Genomic DNA, 20,588 nt, shown 5'->3' on the forward strand with positions numbered 1-20,588 from the left:
ATTGGGTCTTTCGAGGAGAACACTGGGTTCTCTAGGAGAACACTGGGTTCTGTAGGAGACCACTCAGTTCTTTAGGGGAACACTGGGTTCTTTAGGGGAACACTGGGTTCTCTAGGAGAACACTGGGTTCTGTAGGGGAACACTGGGTTCTCGGGGAGTCTGTCCTCACAGAACCCTCAGACACACTTAGAGAGGCTCTGGTTGAGCTGAGAGGGCAGTTAATATCTCTCACATCTCGCTGACTCAGCTCGGAGAGAGAGAGAGAGAGAGAGAGAGAGAGAGAGAGAGAGAGAGAGAGAGAGAGAGAGAGAGAGAGAGAGAGAGAGAAGGTGAAGAATGTGCTGCAGGGAAAGTCTTAATGGCTCAATTAGTCTGCTGGTAGATTTACTGTGGAGCCGTTTGATCTTACATCTACTACAGCAGGACACACACACACACACGACACACACAAGCATACACACAGGACACACGCAGGACACACACACAGGCTGTGTGTGTCACCCTGGTAACAGGCCGTGTGTTCTACCGTGGTAACAGGCTGTGTGTGTGTTACCGTGGTAACAGGCCTTGTGTGTATTACCATGGTATTACCATGGTAACAGGCCGTGTATGTGTTACTGTGGTAACAGTGTGTTACCGTGGGAACCAGCAGTCTGTCCAGATTGGGGAGGTCTGTCGGTCTCTCGGATGGCATCTGGAAGGCTTCTGCAGCCTACACACACACACACACACACACACACACACACACACACACACACACACACACACACACACACACACACACACACACACACACACACACACACACACACACACTAGTCAGAACCAGTTCTAACAGTCAGAACCCGTTCTAATAGACAGAACCAGCTCTCACCACGAGCGGCTTGCGGACCCCCAGGCGGACGGGGCCGGGCGGGGCCGCCTTCAGGACCTCCACTGCCTGGGCTAGACTCAGCCGGTCCAGACCGGTCTGGTTCACCGACACCAGCTGGTCGCCTGGCAATAAGCCTCCCTGACTCTCAGCTGCCCCCCCGGCGACCAGCGAGCGGACCACCATCACACAGGAGCCGGGGTCGACCGGGTCCTGGGGAGAGAGACCAGACCAGCTTACACAGGGGGAGTGTGTGTGTTTGTGTGTGTGTGTAGTACATTTAAATGGCAGCAGAGGGAGAGAGACACACAGCACCGCGGCCTCGAGACGTGTGTGGATCTGGAGTCCTGTTGTGTATATGTGTGTCACACACACACACACACACACACACACACACACACACACACACACACACACACACACACACACACACACACACACACACACACACACACACACACACAGCTGGCGGAACTGAGAGGAGCAGGGGCTGGAGGAGGGGCCGGGGCCTCAGAGGTGAGACTCCGCTTGAAGTCACACACACACACACACACACAGGTGTGTTGGTGTGTTCGGAGAGCATCAGTCGATACGTCTCCTCCACTGACGGAGGAAGTAGCTTAGCACATAGGCTAAAGGTCGATCGAGAGAGAGAGAGAGAGAGAGAGAGAGAGAGAGAGAGAGAGAGAGAGACAGACAGACAGACAGACAGACAGACAGACAGACAGACAGACAGACAGACAGACAGACAGACAGAGGCTGCCTCCCTTCTACCTGATAATCCAGGAGGCTGAACCCGAGGCCTCGATCGCTCTCCTTCTGGAGCTCCAACATCTGGATGGTGGGAGACCAGAGGGCCAGCTCCTCCTCTCCCTCCTCCTCCTCCCCCCCCCCCTCCTCCTCTTCCCCCTCCTCCTCCTCCTCCTCCTCCTCTTCCTCCGATGGTCTCCTGCTGAGGTGGGGGGCCGGGCGGTCCTGAAGCAGACACAGCATGCAGCTATCAGGCTTAAGAGGTCTAAAGACTACATCTCCCATCAGCCCCAGTGCCCTGGGGGAGAACTTCCCCTGGCTAGCTCCACTAAGGAGTCAGAACCCAGCTCTAACCAGAACGCACCACCCGAGAGAAAAAGAGACAGACAGGTTACCTGCTGCTTGACTTTTAGATCTGTCTTACTGGAAAGTAAGGACGACAACTTCAGCTCAATCTACACAAACACACACACACAAATAGCATCAGTCTTAGTAAGTGTGTGTGTGTGTGTGTGTGTGTGTGTGTGTGTGTGTGTGTGTGTGTGTGTGTGTGTGTGTGTGTGTCTCTACCTCCTCCACATTAGGAGTGGCTCTCCATGGTCCTGGTTGTTGATGGTCCTGGTGGTCCAGGTTCTGCTGGTGATCAAGGTCTTGCTGGTCCAGGTCCAGGCCCAGTTCCTGGTCCTGGTCCAGGTCCAAGTCCTGATCCAGGTCTTGCTGGTCCAGGTCCAGGTCCTGGTGTCGACAGCAGACCAGGCTGAAGGGGGGAGGGACCTCCCTCAGGAAGGCCACTGCCTCCCTCCGAGACTTACCATAGAGCTGGACCCCGTTGACCTGACACACACACACACACACACACACACACACACACACAAAATCACACTTTGTGTTAAAGGTCCACACTTGCTTGTGTTGTGCGTGCGTTGTGGGTGTGTGTGCATTGTGCGTGTGTTGTGTGTGCCTGCGTTGTGCGTGCATGGTGCGTGCGTTGTGCGTGCATTGTGTGTGCATGGTGCGTGCGTTGTGTGTGCATGGTGCGTGCGTTGTGTGTGGTGTGTACGTTGTGTGTGCATGGTGCGTGCGTTGTGTGTGGTGTGTACGTTGTGTGTGCATGGTGCGTGCGTTGTGTGTGGTGTGTGCGTTGTGTGTGCATGGTGCGTGCGTTGTGTGTGGTGTGTACGTTGTGTGTGCATGGTGCGTGCGTTGTGTGTGGTGCGTGCATTGTGTGTGCATGGTGCGTGCGTTGTGTGTGGTGTGTACGTTGTGTGTGCATGGTGCGTGCGTTGTGTGTGGTGTGTACGTTGTGTGTGCATGGTGCGTGCGTTGTGTGTGGTGTGTGCATTGTGTGTGCATGGTGCGTGCGTTGTGTGTGGTGTGTACGTTGTGTGTGCATGGTGCGTGCGTTGTGTGTGGTGTGTACGTTGTGTGTGCATGGTGCGTGCGTTGTGTGTGGTGCGTGCATTGTGTGTGCATGGTGCGTGCGTTGTGTGTGGTGTGTACGTTGTGTGTGCATGGTGCGTGCGTTGTGTGTGGTGTGTACGTTGTGTGTGCATGGTGCGTGCGTTGTGTGTGGTGTGTGCGTTGTGTGTGCATGGTGCATGCATGGTGCGCTGTACCTCCAGTAGCTCGTCCTCAGGCCGGATCAGGCCGTGTCTCTCCAGCGGGCCCCCGGGGGCCACAGAGGAGACGTAGTGATGGCCGTCGAATGAGTCAAGCTCCACCCCCAGACGCATGGTGTGGATGGGGAGCAGCTGGGAGGAGACACATTACACAGATTATATATATATATATATATATATATATATATATATATATATATAGATAGATAGATAGATAGATAGATAGATAGATAGATAGATAGATAGATAGATAGATAGATAGATAGATAGATAGATAAAGGGCTTTCAACAAGGAGGTTGATTTACAGACCTTGGAAAACGTCTGAAGTTCTGCGTCATCTTCAATAACCGGATCCAACTCTACAATCTGACACACACACACACACTTGTGTGAGTTAGAATGTGTGTGAGAGTGAGAGAGTGACATAGTGACAGAGTGAGTGAGTGACAGAGTGAGTGAGTCTCACCATGACATGGTACTCGGGTCCGAGGGCTTGTTCCCATTTGGACTTCACATCCTGTTCTGACGACAGCTCTACACACACACACACACACACACACACACACACACACACACACACACACACACACACACACACACACACACACACACACACACACACACACACACACACACAGGGTTAGGTAGGTTGTGTGTGGGTTTTAGAGGTGTGTGCGTGTGCGTGTGTGTGTGTGTGTACCATTGTCTCTCGGGGTCGTGTCTGTGTTTGAAGGGTCGGGGGTCGAACCAGAGGTTGCCGTAGTGACGGAGGCCCTGAGGTCTGAGGTCCGCATCTGGACCTCCAGAGACCTCCTCAGAGACACTACACACACACAGTAAGGCAAGGTAAGGGTGTAGGTAGAAGAGGAGGAGAAAGAGGAGGAGGAGGAGGAGGAGCAGGAGGAGGAGCAGAAGGAGGAGGAGCCTACCCCGGTCCAGGGACCTCTCCAGGGTCCTGGTCTTGCGGACCAGGCTGAGCTGCACCTCCTGCCGTGCCTCCTTCATCACCTCCAGCACCTCCTGATTGGTGAAGCCCTGAAGACTCACTCCATCCAGCTGGAGAGCACTCACACACACACACACACACACACACACACACACACACACACACACACACACACACACACACACACACACACACACACACACACACACACACACTACATTTAACTCACAGTACTTCTATATTACTCACAGTAATATATATAGAGCTATTTTGAAGTACATGACCCTAGTCTTATTATAAGTAGTTAGAGCTGATATAGAGGGGTACACTACCCTAGCAGTCTGTTATTATGAGTAGGTAGAGCTGATATAGAGGGGAATATTACCCTAGCAGTCTTAGTATGAGTAGGTAGAGCTAATATAGAGGGGTATATTATCCTAGCAGTCTTATTATGAGTAGGTAGAGCTGATATAGAGGGGAGGTTGAACGTACCGCGATGAGCCGGTCGTGGACTCTGATGTTCCCGCTCTGATCCGCTGCGCTGCCAGGAACCACATGCTTCACAAACACCCCCACCGCGTCTGAGGAGAGACAGACAGACTCAGACAGACAGACAAATATTGTGTTCATATGTCTGTTAATCTCTATGACATTTGAACTCCAAGTTGTTTTAATAAACACAAGAATAAATTAAAACTGCGCGCAGTGATGAATGGGACCGAGCACCGGCTTGCGGCCGTGTCACGTGCCGTCGTAACATGTGCGCTGAACAATGTAGAAGCAGATTGGATAAATTCCCTAGGAGAAGTTTGTTCAAATACAAGGCGAAAAAGACCCAAAATGGCCAACTTTGACGGCACGCCATGGACACGCCCTTCTACGTACAGTCACAAATAGCACGGCGTTGGTTCAGCACTATTTTCTGACTGTACAGAAAAAATTTGAAGCTGATCCGATAAATTCCCTAGGAGTTTGTTCGTTCAAATACAAGACCACGGAATTATTCAAAATGGCCAACTTTGACGGCACGCCACGGACACGCCCTACTACGTACAGTCACAAATAGCACGGCATTCATTCAGTAACATTAATCAAGTGTACTGACCAATTTTGAAGCAGATCTGATAAATTCCCTAGGAGGAGTTAATTCAAATACAAGGCGGAAAAGTGAAAAGAAATTAAAAATGGCCACCGAGAGTGAAAATTAAAAATAGCCGACTTCCGGTGGGTTTTGGGGCATGGGTCCAAGAGGCTTTTCTGTAGGTCATGGGAGGTTATACGTGCCTACCGAGTTTCATACATATTGGTGAAACGTGGCGCAGGGGCTGCGCCTTCTTTTTTTTTTAAAGATCCTGTAGGGGGCGCTACAAACATGAGAAACACGATTTTTGGTATGTGAGCTACCGGCACCAGTCTACACGTGTCCTGTGAATTTCATATTCATAACTATTACGGTGTCCGCAGAGTGATTTACCCTGACACCAGAGCCTGTGGCGGCCATGTTGTTTTTCCAATCTACTTTATTTTCCTTGAGCAGTTGGAAATTTGGTCCCCAACGGCCACTAAGTCGGCCCCGCTCAAATCAAACATTGCGTCTATGAACTGTGGCGATTTTAGTGACAGGCCACGCCCATTTCGATGCCACGCCCCATTTGGAAATATGTTGACTTTATCTTGTTCAGAATTTGATTCTGAACAACTTTTGTATTGGGGTCAACATCATAGGAGTCCAACTTGATGTTGATATGAGCAATTAACTATTTTCGTGGTTTAAACCACACCCCTTTTAGAACTCAATGGTGCTTTAAACTTTATTGTACAGATTAATCCTTTTGTCAGATTTAAGATAATGGGCCATAGATGATATGTGCCAAAGGATTTTTGTCGAAAAACTTGGGATCCTTGGGGAATTTACTGTTTTTAACTAAATTCAAAAATGGCGGAAAATCTGGCTACCGGAAGTGTTCAGTTCAAGAGACTTTTTTGTTCATCATGAGGATATGCATGTGTGTGCAAAGTTTCATGAGTGTAGGTCACACCGGTGGCGAGATATGCTTGTGCAAAGTTTGCACTTTTGAACAGTTGGTATAGCGCCACCTTGGGGCCAATGTGAATTTGACGCATAGAATATCAAATTTTACACCAGTCCCCACAAATGTGCCAAATAAAAATGAGACTGATGCAGTGTGTGTATAATTATAATACTGTATATACAAAGTGTGTGTGTGTGTTTTCTTTTGTGCGTGTGTGTGTGTGTACCCTGGCTGCTGAGGGCGTTGTAACCGATGATGCTGATCCCCAGACTCTGGCCCTCCCTCCGGCTCAGGCACACGTCGTGAACCTCGTAGCCCTCCAGGTTAGGCTGCACACACACACACACACACACACACACACACACACACACACACACACACACACACACACACACACACACACACACACACACACACACACACACACACACACACACACACACACACACATTAGGATGACTGTATGTGTCAACATGTGATTGTGTAGTAACAAGTGATTGTTTATCTACATGTGATTGTGTAGAAACATGTGATAGTGTATCTACATGTGATTGTTTAGTAACAAGTGATTGTGTATCAACATGTGAGTGTGCAGTAACATGTGATAGTGTATCTACATGTAATTGCACATCTAAATGTGATTTTGTAGTAACATGTGATTGTGCAGTAACATGTGATTGTGTAGTAACATGTGATTGTGCAGTAACATGTGATTGTGTAGTAACATGTGATTGTGCAGTAACATGTGATTGTGTATCACCGTTTTGCTGACTCTGCGCTGGGGGAGGGCAGGGGGGTCAGCCAGAGGGGTGGAGATGGGGGCGGAGCTAGGCGGTAGAGGGGCCAGGGCGGGGGTGTGGCCCGGGGAGCGGGGGTCCCGGGCGATCACCATGGTGACGGTGCTGCCACACCCCTGCAGCACGCGCACCACCTGGTCGCTGCTCAGCCCCTCGGTGGGCGTGGCCCCGATGCGGAGGATGTGGTCCCCGGTCCGCAGGCGCCCGTCCTGAGGGGGAGGGACTGTCAATCACGGCCTGTCACTCATGGCCTGTCACTCACGGCCTGTCACTCACGGCCTGTCACTCTACACAGTCTACATTCTAGATGTAGGGGGCATGTCCTACGTTTTGCTCTGCTGTGGGGGTGTGTCCTACCGTGTACTCTGCCGTGGGGGCGTGTCCTACCGTGTACTCTGCTGTGGGGGGCGTGTCCTACCGTGTACTCTGCCGTGGGGGGCGTGTCCTACCATGTACTCTGCCATGGGGGCGTGTCCTACCGTGTACTCTGCCATGGGGGGCGTGTCCTACCGTGTACTCTGCAATGGGGGGGCGTGTCCTACCATGTACTCTGCCGTGGGGGGCGTGTCCTACCATGTACTCTGCCATGGGGGCGTGTCCTACCGTGTACTCTGCCATGGGGGGCGTGTCCTACCGTGTACTCTGCAATGGGGGGGCGTGTCCTACCATGTACTCTGCCGTGGGGGGCGTGTCCTACCGTGTACTCTGCCGTGGGGGCGTGTCCTACCGTGTACTCTGCCGTGGGGGCGTGTCCTACCGTGTACTCTGCCGTGGGGGGCGTGTCCTACCGTGTACTCTGCCGTGGGGGCGTGTCCTACCGTGTACTCTGCCGTGGGGGCGTGTCCTACCGTGTACTCTGCCGTGGGGGCGTGTCCTACCATGTACTCTGCCGTGGGGGGCGTGTCCTACCATGTACTCTGTGGTGGGGGCCGTGTCCTACCGTGTACTCTGCGGTGGGGGGGCGTGTCCTACCGTGTACTCTGCCGTGGGGGGCGTGTCCTACTGTGTACTCTGCCGTGGGGGGCGTGTCCTACCATGTACTCTGTGGTGGGGGCCGTGTCCTACCGTGTACTCTGCGGTGGGGGGGCGTGTCCTACCGTGTACTCTGCCGTGGGGGGCGTGTCCTACTGTGTACTCTGCCGTGGGGGGTGTGTCCTACCTTGTGGGCGGCGCTGTTGGGGACCAGCGTCCTCACCACCACACCGCTGGTCCCGCCCACGATCCCAAAGCCCAGACCAGAACCATCGTTGACCAGCTGCACCTCCTCCACATGGCCCCACTGGTCCACACACACACACACACACACACACACACACACACACACACACACACACACACACACACACACACACACACACACACACACACACACACACACACACGAGGAGAAGAACAGGGGACACACACACACGAGGAGAAGAACAGGGGTCAGAGTGTGGGCAAGTGTGGGCCCTGTGTGGTTCTAGAAGGTTCTGCTGTACTGTTTCTATTGGGTTCTGCCGTACTGGTTCTAGTGGGTTCTGCCATACTGGTTCCAGTGGGTTCTTCCAGTGGACAGGAGGTGGTAGTGGAGATGGCGGTCTCACCGTGGGCGTGGCCTGAGGCAGTGATGCGTGAGGTGGGCGGGGCCTGGCCACCAGCAGCTCCACAGTGGGCGTGGCCTGTTGGAGCAGGGCGAGGGCCCGCCCCTGGTCCAGGGCCGGGTCCAGGGGGCTCCCGTTGATCACCAGAATCCGGTCCATCTCCTTCAGACGCCCGTCCCTACAGGATACATGGAGGTACGGGATCTGGTCCACGTCTTACAGACACATGGTGTTACAGGATCCGGTCCCCGTCTTACAGATACATGGTGTTAACTACAGGATCCGGTCCCCGTCTTACAGACACATGGTGTTACAGGATCCGGTCCACATCTTACAGACACATGGTGTTACAGGATCCGGTCCACGTCTTACAGACACATGATGTTAACTACAGGAGCCGGTCCACGTCTTACAGACACATGGTGTTACAGGATCCGGTCCCCGTCTTACAGACACATGATGTTAACTACAGGATCCGGTCCACGTCTTACAGACACATGGTGTTACAGGATCCGGTCCACGTCTTACAGACACATGATGGATCCGGTCCACGTCTTACAGACACATGGTGTTACAGGATCCGGTCCACGTCTTACAGACACATGGTGTTACAGGATCCGGTCCACGTCTTACAGACACATGGTGTTACAGGATCCGGTCCACGTCTTACAGACACATGGTGTTACAGGATCCGGTCCACGTCTTATGCCGCCAGTACCAGCTCGACTCGACTCGCCACGCCTTTTTTGCGTTTCCATTGCCAAAAAAAGTACCCGGTACCTAGTACCGGGTACTTTTTTTTAGTACTACCTCCGTCAAGGTTCCAAGCGAGCGGAGTAGGTACTTTTGTGTGACGTAAACAGGCTGCTGGTAACTGATTGGCCAGCGGCTGTAAATGGGAATAATCACTCAAAGTTAAGTTATGTCCGGCGTGGTTGGAGTCCACGAACCCGCTCCCGAGGGGGACACTGATCAGCGTGTCGCCGTGTGTGTCGCTCCTTTCCCGGGGCTAGAGTTAGGCTGCGTGTGGTTGTGTCCGGCGTGGCTGGAGTCCACGGACCGGCTCCGGAGGATCAGCGTTTCGCTGTTTCGTTTTACGCCCGTATTCCACCGGGGACGTAAGCGCCGCGGAACGGCTGCGTCGCGGAACGGCTGCGTCCTGTGCCCTGCGTCAATCCCCACCGGGCGCGTAACGGCAGCGCTCGCTGCCTTGCGAGCCAGCCGTATTCATGCGAGATCACGAGATCACGCGATAATCCTGAACGTTTTAACTGTGTGGATAAAGGAAATCCTTTCTCACATTGTCTTTATAAAAAGGATGATTGATTTCGTAAATGATTTTATGTTGCTCCACTTAGATAATAAGTCTCTCGTCGTCCATGTTGCCGACCCTCTGAGACCCTTTGATTGATTGACTGCTGACCTGGTGCCACCGGTCATGACATAATGTTGATGTGAAGTTGTATAGGCTACATGAGCGGAGTATTGTGTTTTATTTTGAAAATTGACCGGGTGCTCTATGGCTTTTATTATTTCACTTCCTGCCCGGCTCGATCTGCTCTGTGGAAATTGACGCGGTTCAGCAGCGGCTCGCGTCAAAATAGAAGTGCTGCGTAAAGATAGCGCTGCGGCGCAGTGCGCCGCTCCTGGGACGCTGCTGAGACGCGCCGCGGCGCGCCCGGTGGGGATGGTTTCATTGATTAGAGTGGCAGCGATCAGCAGCGGTGACCGTGGCGCAGCCGTTCCGCGGCGCTTACGTCCCCGGTGGAATACGGGCGTTAGTGTCCTTCCTTTCCTAGGGCTCGAGTTTCGCCTCCATCAACGTTACCGTATGACAACAATAGACGCGCAGTCATTGCGCTTTTTATTTTATTTTATTTCCCATCATAACCTTTCCCGGGAATCAGGAAATAGTCTTGATCAGATTCAGATTTCCCGGGAATCGTGTCTCCCATGATTAAAACCTAATGACGACCCGCCCATGGTGGAGAGGTTCTTTTCTACGACCCGCCCACATTGAAGAGGTACTTTTTTAGATGGAAACGCGCCTGGAACCGAGTCGAGTTGAGGCGAGTCGAATTGATACTGTCGGTGGAAAAGCGGCATTACAGACACATGGTGTTACAGGATCCGGTCCACGTCTTACAGACACATGGTTTTAACTACAGGATCCGGTCCACGTCTTACAGACACATGGTTTTAACTACAGGATCCGGTCCACGTCTTACAGACACATGGTTTTAACTACAGGATCCGGTTCACGTCTTACAGACACAACTAGGGTTAGGGGTACCTGTGGGCGTGGCCTCCAGGCTGGATGTGTTTGATGAACAGTCCTCGGGGGGCTCCGTCTGACCGCAGCGCCGCCACGCTGAACCCCAGACCCCCTGCAGCTGGTCTTGAGAGACCCACCACCTCCAGCTCCTGGTCCTGGACCAGTAACACAGTCAGACCACCACCTCCACCTCCTGGACCAGTAACACAGTCAGACCACCACCTCCACCTCCTGGACCAGTAACACAGTCAGACCACCACCTCCACCTCCTGGACCAGTAACACAGTAACAGACCTCCACCTCCTGGTCCGGGACCAGTAACACAGTCAGACCAACACCTCCTGGACCAGTAACACAGTCAGACCTCCACCTCCTGGACCAGTACCACAGTCAGACCTCCACCTCCACCTCCTGGACCACAATCAGACTGGTCCGTGTTTGTGTGTGTAGGTATGTAGGTGTGTGGGTGTGTAGGTGTGTGTCTGTGTGTGTGTGTACCTTGGACACTGATTGGATCCATCTCTGGACATGCTCCGGAGAGAGCGAAGCGTTCCCATTGGACGGTACAGAGGCCGGGGCCAGGACAGAGGACTGAGGAGGCGGAGCCTGAAGAGAGGAGGCTGTGGGCGGAGCCTGGCTCACGATGAGCTGACCCCTCCTGGAGAAACTGAAGTCACTGGAGTCAGAGAGCTAAAGAGAGAGAGAGGGCGAGAGACATAGAGGGGGAGAGAGAGAGACAGGGCGAGAGATATAGAGGGGGAGAGTGAGACAGGGTGAGAGACAGGGCGAGAGACATAGAAGGGGAGAGAGAGACAGGGCGAGAGAGACAGGGTGAGAGACATAGAGGGGGAGAGAGAGAGACAGGGCGAGAGACATAGAGGGGGAGATGGAGAGACAGAGCAAGAGACAGAGAGGGGGAGAGAGAGAGACATGGTGAGAGACAGAGGGGAAAAGAGACAGGATGAGAGACGGGGGAGAGAGAGACAGGGTGAGAGACATAGAGGGGAGAGAAAGAGAACTCAAATGTATCAAGAATAAAAAGGTACACAATTAAATTAATTAAACAGACACTGGTGTGTGTGTGTGTGTGTGTTCTGTGACTCTTCCTCCCTGTCCACCTCTCCTTCTCTCCCCCCCTCTCTCCCTCCCTGTCTCCCCCCTCTTTCCCTCCCTCTCCTTGTCTCCCCCCTCCCTGCATTAATGACCTTGCCTCCCCCACGGTGGGAGTGGATCAGGCTGACAGAGCAGATCTGAGCCCATCTCATCAATAGAGGCTCGCCCGGCCGTTTCTCATCCACCAGACAGGACATAATAAAGAGAGAGAGAGAGAGAGAGAGAGAGAGAGAGAGAGAGAGAGAGAGAGAGAGAGAGAGAGAGAGAGAGAGAGAGAGAGAGAGAGAAGGAGAAGGAGAAGCAAGGGACGAAGATCAGAGAGGAGAGAGGAGTAGGGAGGACGAAAGAGGAGGAGTAGGGAGGAGGAGAGAGGAGGGAGGAGGAGAGGGGGAGGAGGAGGAGAGAGGGGGAGGAGGAGGAGAGTGGAGGAGAACAGGGAGGGAGACAGAGGGAGGAGAGTCCAGCTATAGCTGTAACACCACCTCCTCCCCCTCCTCCTCTCTCTCCTCTCCTCCTCCCCATCTCCCCCCCTCTCTCCTCCTCCTCCCCCTCTCCATCTCCTCCTCCTCCTCTCAGTGACCTTGGAAGCACTTAGACTGTGGAGCCTGCATCAGTTGGGCATTATCTTAATGTGCCGGCGGCGGAGGAGGAGGAGGAGAGAGGGGGAGGAGAGAGGAGAGTGTATTGGACGGCTGGCGTTAGCGGCGGCGCCCTGAATACAGATGGCCTGGGATAGGCCGCCAGCAGGGAGGGCGGGGCCGCTAGCACACTCTGCGCTACTGCTAGAGCTTTAGCTCATGCTACCGCTAGCACTTTAGCACACGCTACACAACGCTAACGCTAGAGCCTTACCTTACGCTACCCCTACAGCTTTAGCTCATGCTACCGCTAGAGCTTTACCTCACGCTACGCTACCGCTAGAGCTTTGCCTCATGCTACCGCTAGCACTTTAGCTCACGTGTGTGTTCACAGTGTGTTCCCTGGTACAGTGAGTTAACTGGTACAGTGTGTTGGTGCTAACTGGTACAGTGTGTTAACTGGTACAGTGAGTTACCTGGTACAGTGTGTTAACTGGTACCAGCGTTCCCGCTAGAAAAAAACTGTGCCAGTCAAATTGACCTGGAGAGGTTTAGTTTTCCAGACATTTTGATGATAAGCTGGTCAAATATCCTATTATCTCTTCTTAATTAGGCTATGAAGCTTAAATAATGACATAATCAGGCTGTATAGGATGCAACATGTTTAATAGCCTAACTTTCAAATAGATGGTAAAAAACATGAACGTGTCTGATTCACAATAACAAGGCATAGCGTTACGAGTAGCGTATGTGTGTGCACGAGAATGGCAGTGTGTGTGTGGGTGACGTCAGCGAGTGAGTGGACGAATGAGGAGCGCGAGCGGTAGCGCATCATTTTAGTGAGGAAATGAAGGAGTCCGGTTGTGTGTAAGAATAAAGTACCCAGCCTGTCAAGAAACTGTGGCTGCTTCATTCCGACCACATTCCTGAACGTCTCCCCTGTGCTCCTGTGAGCCGACAGCAGGAGAGGTGTAACACATAGGAACAAACAAATAACTAGGCCTATAGCATTGTCATTTAAGGCAATTTTTAAAAATCTTTTTACCGCTGCTTTGCAGTGCAGCAGCCGACTTAAAATTAAAACTGCTCAGTGTCTCTTCACAACTTGCGATGCGCATAAAGTCACGTAACCTTGTACTCTGCAAGGCAAATTCGCTGCTTTGTCTTGATCTGATTCTGCAGAGAGAACCCCCTTTCCGCATGAACACTAGAGACAGGGATCACTCATGCTATTTTTGCGAGCTTGGCCCACTCTGGATAAATGTCGTTCAGATCGCATATGAGGACTTTGCAGGCTGTGGAGAAATGCAATCCTCCGTAGCCACAGAGCGCTGTCATCACAGCGAGGGCATCTCGTCGCAGGCTTACGGCATCGATAAGAAGAGCAGTGTCAGCAGACTATTATTTAGACAGATTATTAGCAAATTTCAATCTGACAATTTGACCGGAGGGATAAAATTTGGTCTGACATTTAATTTTTTTTTCGGCCAATGTCCGCTAATTACCGGACAAAGGAAACCCTGACTGGTACAGTGTGTTAGTGTTAACTGGTACAGTGTGTTCCCTGGTACAGTGTGTTACCTGGTACAGTGTGTTAGTGTTACCTTGTACAGTGTGTTAGTGTTACCTGGTACAGTGTGTTAGTGTTACCAGGTATAGTGTTACCTGGTATAGTGTGTTAGTGTTACCTTGTACAGTGTGTTAGTGTTAACTGGTACAGTGTGTTAGTGTTACCTGGTACAGTGTGTTACATGGTACAGTGTGTTAACTGGTGCTGTAGTGCGGTTCGGACCTGGTCTCTGAGGTGTCTGACCGAGTGTTGCAGGGTGAGGATGTGGGCCAGCAGGGGGCCCTGCAGGGTGTCCCTCAGGGCCCCCAGGGTCTTGCTGGGACCCCACTCCTCCTTCTGGACCAGCTTGGTCTGCAACCGCTCCAGAGCCGCCAACACCTGCTGGCGCTCCACTGCAGACACTGGAGACACAGACTGTTACACTGGAGACAAGGACTGTTACACTGGAGACAAGGACTGTTAAACTAGAGACAAGGACTGTTAAACTGGACACAAGGACTTTTACACTGGAGACAACAGACTACAGATCAAAGACTATTACACCACAGGTCAAAGACCATTACACTATAGATCAGAGACTATTACACTGGAGACCAAGACTATTGCACTATAGATCAAAGACTATTGCACTATAGATCAGAGACTATTACACTATAGATAAACGACTATTACACGATATATATCAAAGACTGTTACACTATAGCTCAGAGACTATTACACTATAGATCACAGACTATTACACTACACAGACTATTACACTATAGATCAAAGACTATTAGACTATAGATCACAGACTATAAGACTATAGATCACAGACTATTACACTATAGATCAAAGACTATTACACTATAGATCAAAGACTATTACACTATAGATCAGAGACTATTACACTGGAGACCAAGACTATTGCACTATAGATCAAAGACTATTGCACTATAGATCAGACTATTACACTATAGATAAACGACTATTACACGATATATCAAAGACTATTGCACTATAGATCAGAGACTATTACACTATAGATAAACGACTATTACACGATATATCAAAGACTGTTACACTATAGATCAGAGACTATTACACTATAGATCACAGACTATTACACTATAGATCAAAGACTATTACACTATAGATCAGAGACTATTACACTGACCTGCAGGTACATTGTCGTACATGGCCCCGTCTGTCTCTCTGGTGTTCTGTCTCTCTCTCCTGCTGGTCTCTCGCTCGCTGTCACAGCTTTCTTCAACGTTCAAGAGTGAGACAAAACAATACATAAAACATTATGGTTCAATCTCTTTTAAAGTTAGGGAAGTTCCCTTCCCTAACTTGTTAAAGCTAAGCTAACCGTTAGCATGTCTTGTTTACAGAGAGGGGGGGGGGGGAGAGAGAGAGAGAGAGAGAGAGAGAGAGAGAGAGAGAGAGAGAGAGAGAGAGAGAGAGAGAGACACACACACACACACACACACACAGACAGACAGACAGACAGACAGACAGACAGACAGAGAAAGACAGAAACTAGATAAACATCACAATCACAACAACGGCTTCACCTTCGACGTCCAAACATCCGAAATAAACAACAACCCACGACGTGCCCCGCGCGTCTCACCTGAGTGGCTCACCTGAGAACAGGAAGTGAAGCTGACCTATCAGAGGGGGGGTGGTTGGGGTGACAGGTCTCCCTGCAGGTCCATATATGGGAGGTGTTTCCAGGAAACAGGTGCACTCAGCAAACTTTATAAAGTTAGATCAAAGTTTGACCAAACACATATTGAACCGGCGACTGGCTCCCGCCGCGCTAAACACAACTCTATAATTATAATAATTAACAACTAATTATCATCCTCCGTATAAAGGCGGTTTTAAGCCAACAAGTCACTTTGAAACTTAATAACAGTCGGCTAACCGGTTAGCCGCCTAGCAGGCGAACCACTTGTAACGTCGTCCGACGGAAACCATTTTTGTAGTTTGTTTGTAGCCGCCGGGAAGCCATGGCTGCGCACGCGCACTGTGATGCACGAACGAGGAACCTCCACGTGATCAGTGTCACTTACGCATCACGTGACCGGCGAGACACCAAACATGGTGCCTCCCTCTTGTCACGTGACTCCCGCTGGGGACTGGGAACATGGCGGCTCGCTGGTTGTGTTTACGGTCCTGGGTTCTCCTCGGCTGGTTCTCCTGTGTCCTGAACCACCTTAGCACGGGGCTTCTGGGGGAGGAGCTGGACCGCTGCGGAGACCTCCGCCTCGGACAATATCCTTCAGGCTCACCGCTGCTTTACCTATAACGACATGCTAGGCTAGCTGATGCTAACCCTAAGCTAAGGGGTACCATGGCTCCATACTTTTAAATGGAACTTCACAATCTGTCCTGTGTGCGTCTGTCTGTCTGTCTAGAACCTAGGCCCTAGAATAGCCCCTGTTCTAGAGTCGTACGACCTAGACCCAGAGTTCCCTGCTCAATTAGTAGAACCCGTTAGGGGGGGGGGGGGGGGGTAGTTCGGTTCTGAAGGGCCCTGCGGTTTCTCCTACACGGTCCTCTGAGGGGCGTGTCTGAGCTCCGTCGCGGACCCCAGAGCAGACCTAGCGGAACGCTCTCCCCTCCAGTCTCAGTCCGGTGGTTTCCTAAACCCCCCCCCCCCCCCCAACGTACCTCTGCAGAGACCCCAAGATCGACGAGGCCACGCAGGAGGCGGAGAGCTGCAGGGGCCGCCTGGCCTGGGGTGAGTGTCCTCAGTACTGAGGGGTGAGTGTCCTCAGTACTGAGGGGTGAGGGTCCTCAGTACTGAGGGGCTCAGTACTGATAAGTGTAGAGGGGTGAGTGTCCTCAGTACTGAGGAGTGAGTGTCTCCAGTACTGAGGGCTGAGTGTCCTCAGTACTGAGGGCTGAGTGTCCTCAGTACTGAGGGGTGAGTGTCTCCAGTACTGAGGAGTGAGTGTCCTCAGTACTGAGGGGTGAGGGTCCTGAGTACTGAGGGGTGAGTCCTCCGTACTGAGGGGTGAGGGTCCTCCGTACTGAGGGCTGAGTGTCCTCAGTATTGAGGGGTGAGTGTCTCCAGTACTGAGGGCTGGTCCAGAGGGGTGGTGTAGAGGTGTGGTCCACAGGGGTGTTGTTGCAGTTCAATTTTACACACTTTTGCTATGATTCATGATTTACCTACTAAAACAATTGCCTCTCAATGCATTGAGTTTATTTATGCAATGTTATATTGTATGTTACATCAATGGTTTTTGCACTGATTGTTGTCACTGTCTGTATGTGGCTTAAATTTTGGTACACACATTTCATAAAAAAAAGTAAGAAATCTATCTACATGTTAAGTTATGCCAAAATGCAATATAAGGATTATTTAAAGGGGACATATTATACCAGCAGGTGTGAGTGTGATTAGCCATTACAAGCCGTTTAAAAAATGTGCCGCTTCTGACATCACACTCACACATGCTGGTATAATATGTCCCCTTTAACACTATTCTGATATGAGCACTGAATGTTTGAAGCATAAAACAGTTCAAAAGCATCTAACAGAACAAATAGTTAAGAGCCTATATGATTACATTTGTATTGTGGTTATGAGGGGGTCCTTGAAAAAGATTCTGCCCTATGAGGGGTCCCCGGCCCCATATAGTTTGAGAACCCCTGGTGTAGAGGGGTGGTGCAGGGGGGTGGTGTAGGGTTACCCAGCCCCTAACAACGTGATACTGTCCCCCTCCTCAGTGGAATGTCTGCCGGCCCCCAACATCACCTGTCGCTTGGACAACGGGACAGAGTTCCGCTTCAGCGGGGAGGAGGTGGGCTTCAACAAGACCGCCCCCTGCAGGAACGTGTAAGAAGGACGCCACACACACACACACACACACACACACACACACACACACACACACACACACACACACACACACACACACACACACACACACACACACACACACACACACAAAAAGCTGGTCATCGGGGTGGTGTCCAGACCCACAAACATTCACAATCCAACTGGTACCAACATTTAGATAACAATATTATTAACTAATTGTGTGTGTGTTCTAGGACTGGGTACTCCTACAAGGTGGCCGTGGCTCTGTCTCTGTTCCTGGGATGGCTCGGAGCCGACCGCTTCTACCTGGGCTACCCTGCTCTAGGTAGATCTAGAACACCCATATCTATATCTATCCTGCTCTAGGTAGATCTAGAACATCTATATCTACCCTTCTCTATGTAGATCTGGAACACCTATATCCATATCTATCCTGCTCTAGATAGATCTAGAACATCTATATCTACCCTGCTCTATGTAGATCTGGAACACATCTATATCTAGGTATATATATCACGATAGTCATTATCTGTCAGAACATATTCTAACAATCACGGTCTGCAATGTCTCTCTCTCTCTCTCTCTCTCTCTCAGGACTGCTGAAGTTCTGTACTGTCGGTTTCTGTGGGATCGGAAGTCTGATGGACTTCCTGCTGATCACCATGCAGGTAAGAAAGTACTACGTAGTACAATGAGGTAGGCCTGGGCAATAAAACAATAAATTATCGTATTGTGATAGACTTTTGATCAATATCAATGTAAAATATATTTAATATATATCAATTAGAAACTGGACCACCAAATCTAGCAGCTGGGTTTGTTACACAAACATGGTTCGATACTTTAGGTCATTACAATTATCAATAGTTATCGATATCGATCAACATGATCAAGTTATATAGTGATGTCTTTCAGCCATATCGCCCAGGCCTACAATGAGGTACTACCATAGTACTATAGTGACAAAATGGTAATAGACTAGATACTATAGTCCTGTTCTATGATAGAATAGTACTATCACAGTATAGAACTATACTATCATTTTACTATACTATCATAGTATAGTACAATGATAGTACTATACTACTTTAGAAAATGTGTGTGTGTGTGTGTGTGTGTGTGTGTGTGTGTGTGTGTGTGTGTGTGTGTGTGTGTGTGTGTGTGTGTGTGTGTGTGTGTGTGTGTGTGTGTGTGTGTGTATTAAGCTGTGTGTGTGTGTGTGTGTGTGCAGTTGTGTGTGTATTAAGCTGTGTGTGTGTGTGTGTGTTGTCAGATCGTCGGCCCGTCTGACGGCTCCGACTACATCGTGGATCACTACGGCGCCCGACTGACCAGGCTGTCAATCAACAACGACACATACAGGAGGACGCAGCTGTCGCCCTGAGGCACGCACGCACCACGCACGCACACACTTCCTAAAGTCAACAGTTGTGTAATTAATTGTGTGTCTCTCTCTCAGGTGAATCTGATCATCAGACAAAGAGGAGTTTCCTGTCCTCATGCATCACTTCCTGTCAGCCATCTTTAAATACTTACCCTGTTAATTACATTTACACACACACACACACACACACAAACCGTGTGGTGTACAGTTTTTTTGTTTGTCATTTATGTTTGGAACTGTCTTTGTAAATAAAGTCCTTTTGTGGAATATAAATGTGAACCACTGAACCACGCCTCCTCATTAACCAATTCATTAATCACCATGGAAACAGCTGCTTAATGCGACCTTCTGTCCAACCATAATGGGGGGTGTGGCCTAACCCTGATTAACACTTTAAAACATATATAAGTACTGTATATGTACATGATGTATACAGTATATATAGTACAGTATATATATATTTATGTACTATATATATATATATATTCTGTGTGTGTATATATATACACAGTATATATATACAGTATATATACTGTACTATATATACTATACTATATATATATATAAACATAGCACTTCCCTTATGCTGTGACAGAGTTTTACAGCGGAATGAATCACGCCCCCCCCCCCCCCCCCCTTCCCGTCTGGGCAGGACGGGGGCTGAATACAAAGTGGGGGGGCTGGACTCAGACCTCCCGGTCGCCACCAGCAAGACAAATGAGCACATGAAGGTAATGTATTCATCACTAATGTATTCACACCACTTTAGAGCCGGCACTACCCCTGAGTCAGCAGAGGGGGGGAGAGAGAGGGAGAGAGGGAGATAGGCTGGGGGGACAGAGGGGGAGAGACCGAGGGAGGGAGAGCTGGATGGAGGGCGGGGGGACAGACAGAAAGTGTCTTCACAATTATCTTCCAGCATCAAGCCTCTCTGCCTGTCTGCCTTTCTCTCTGCCTGTCTGTCTGTCTGCCTGTCTATATGCCTGTCTACCTACCCTTCTGTCCGTTTACATCTCTGTCTGTCTTATGTGCTGTCTGTCCGGGGGGGAGAGTTTTAGTTCAACTTAAGAATCAGAATCAAAGTTACTTTTATTCCATCTTATTGTAGGCCTACACAAGAGTACAACTCTTAGGCCAAATAAAATATGCATTAGTAAAAATAAGTGTGCCAACATATCTTATGTTAGGCGCAACATTTAAAGGTGCAGTAGGTAAGCATTACGTGTCGTACTGGGCAGAAAAGAGACA

General features: G+C 50.4%; 2 protein-coding genes across 12 annotated transcripts in view; one reads left to right on the forward strand and one right to left on the reverse strand.

Annotated features, from left to right (window-relative positions):
• The window catches only part of patj (PATJ crumbs cell polarity complex component), a 50,910-nt gene extending 34,855 nt beyond the window's left edge, over positions 1–16,055 (reverse strand). For 3 of the 11 annotated variants that reach the window (XR_014637017.1, XM_084473162.1, XM_084473155.1), the window contains exons 1-19: positions 15,293–15,481; positions 14,359–14,537; positions 11,374–11,565; positions 10,894–11,030; positions 8,523–8,778; positions 8,177–8,296; positions 6,981–7,226; positions 6,447–6,549; positions 4,680–4,768; positions 4,171–4,297; positions 3,942–4,064; positions 3,708–3,775; positions 3,551–3,607; positions 3,238–3,372; positions 2,192–2,455; positions 2,017–2,076; positions 1,646–1,846; positions 875–1,084; positions 638–712 (exon numbers count right to left, since the gene is read on the reverse strand). Coding sequence is in view for 10 of the 11 variants with exons in the window: in XM_084473162.1 (XP_084329288.1) it covers positions 638–712; positions 875–1,084; positions 1,646–1,846; positions 2,017–2,076; positions 2,192–2,455; positions 3,238–3,372; positions 3,551–3,607; positions 3,708–3,775; positions 3,942–4,064; positions 4,171–4,297; positions 4,680–4,768; positions 6,447–6,549; positions 6,981–7,226; positions 8,177–8,296; positions 8,523–8,778; positions 10,894–11,030; positions 11,374–11,565; positions 14,359–14,537; positions 15,293–15,416 (2,766 nt within the window). In the remaining variant the exon portion in view is untranslated. Of the gene's footprint in view, positions 1–637; positions 713–874; positions 1,085–1,645; positions 1,847–2,016; positions 2,077–2,191; positions 2,456–3,237; positions 3,373–3,550; positions 3,608–3,707; positions 3,776–3,941; positions 4,065–4,170; positions 4,298–4,679; positions 4,769–6,446; positions 6,550–6,980; positions 7,227–8,176; positions 8,297–8,522; positions 8,779–10,893; positions 11,031–11,373; positions 11,566–14,358; positions 14,538–15,292; positions 15,487–15,692; positions 15,708–15,764 lie in introns of those variants that run through there. The other 8 variants (XM_084473160.1, XM_084473161.1, XM_084473158.1 and 5 more) reach the window with 8 other exon arrangements.
• A 197-nt stretch (positions 16,056–16,252) lies between these two features.
• Positions 16,253–19,619, forward strand: tm2d1 (TM2 domain containing 1). Its single transcript, XM_084472679.1, has 7 exons — positions 16,253–16,398; positions 16,794–16,867; positions 17,863–17,971; positions 18,190–18,281; positions 18,551–18,624; positions 19,230–19,341; positions 19,416–19,619. Exons 1-6 carry the CDS (start codon positions 16,271–16,273, stop codon positions 19,338–19,340), a joined length of 588 nt encoding a protein of 195 aa, XP_084328805.1. The 5' UTR covers positions 16,253–16,270; the 3' UTR covers position 19,341; positions 19,416–19,619.
• The last annotated feature ends 969 nt before the right edge of the window (positions 19,620–20,588 follow it).

Source organism: Micromesistius poutassou, assembly GCF_964030765.1.
Source record: "Micromesistius poutassou genome assembly, chromosome: 9".
Lineage (NCBI taxonomy): Eukaryota > Metazoa > Chordata > Actinopteri > Gadiformes > Gadidae > Micromesistius > Micromesistius poutassou.

Excerpts from the sequence above, each read along its gene's own strand:
- tm2d1 (XM_084472679.1), top strand. The coding sequence starts at position 16,271 with ATGGCGGCTCGCTGGTTGTGTTTACGGTCCTGGGTTCTCCTCGGCTGG. Across the intron at positions 16,868-17,862 it reads CAGGGGCCGCCTGGCCTGGG|TGGAATGTCTGCCGGCCCCC; the intron begins GTGAGTGTCCTC and ends CCCCCTCCTCAG. Across the intron at positions 17,972-18,189 it reads ACCGCCCCCTGCAGGAACGT|GACTGGGTACTCCTACAAGG; the intron begins GTAAGAAGGACG and ends TGTGTGTTCTAG.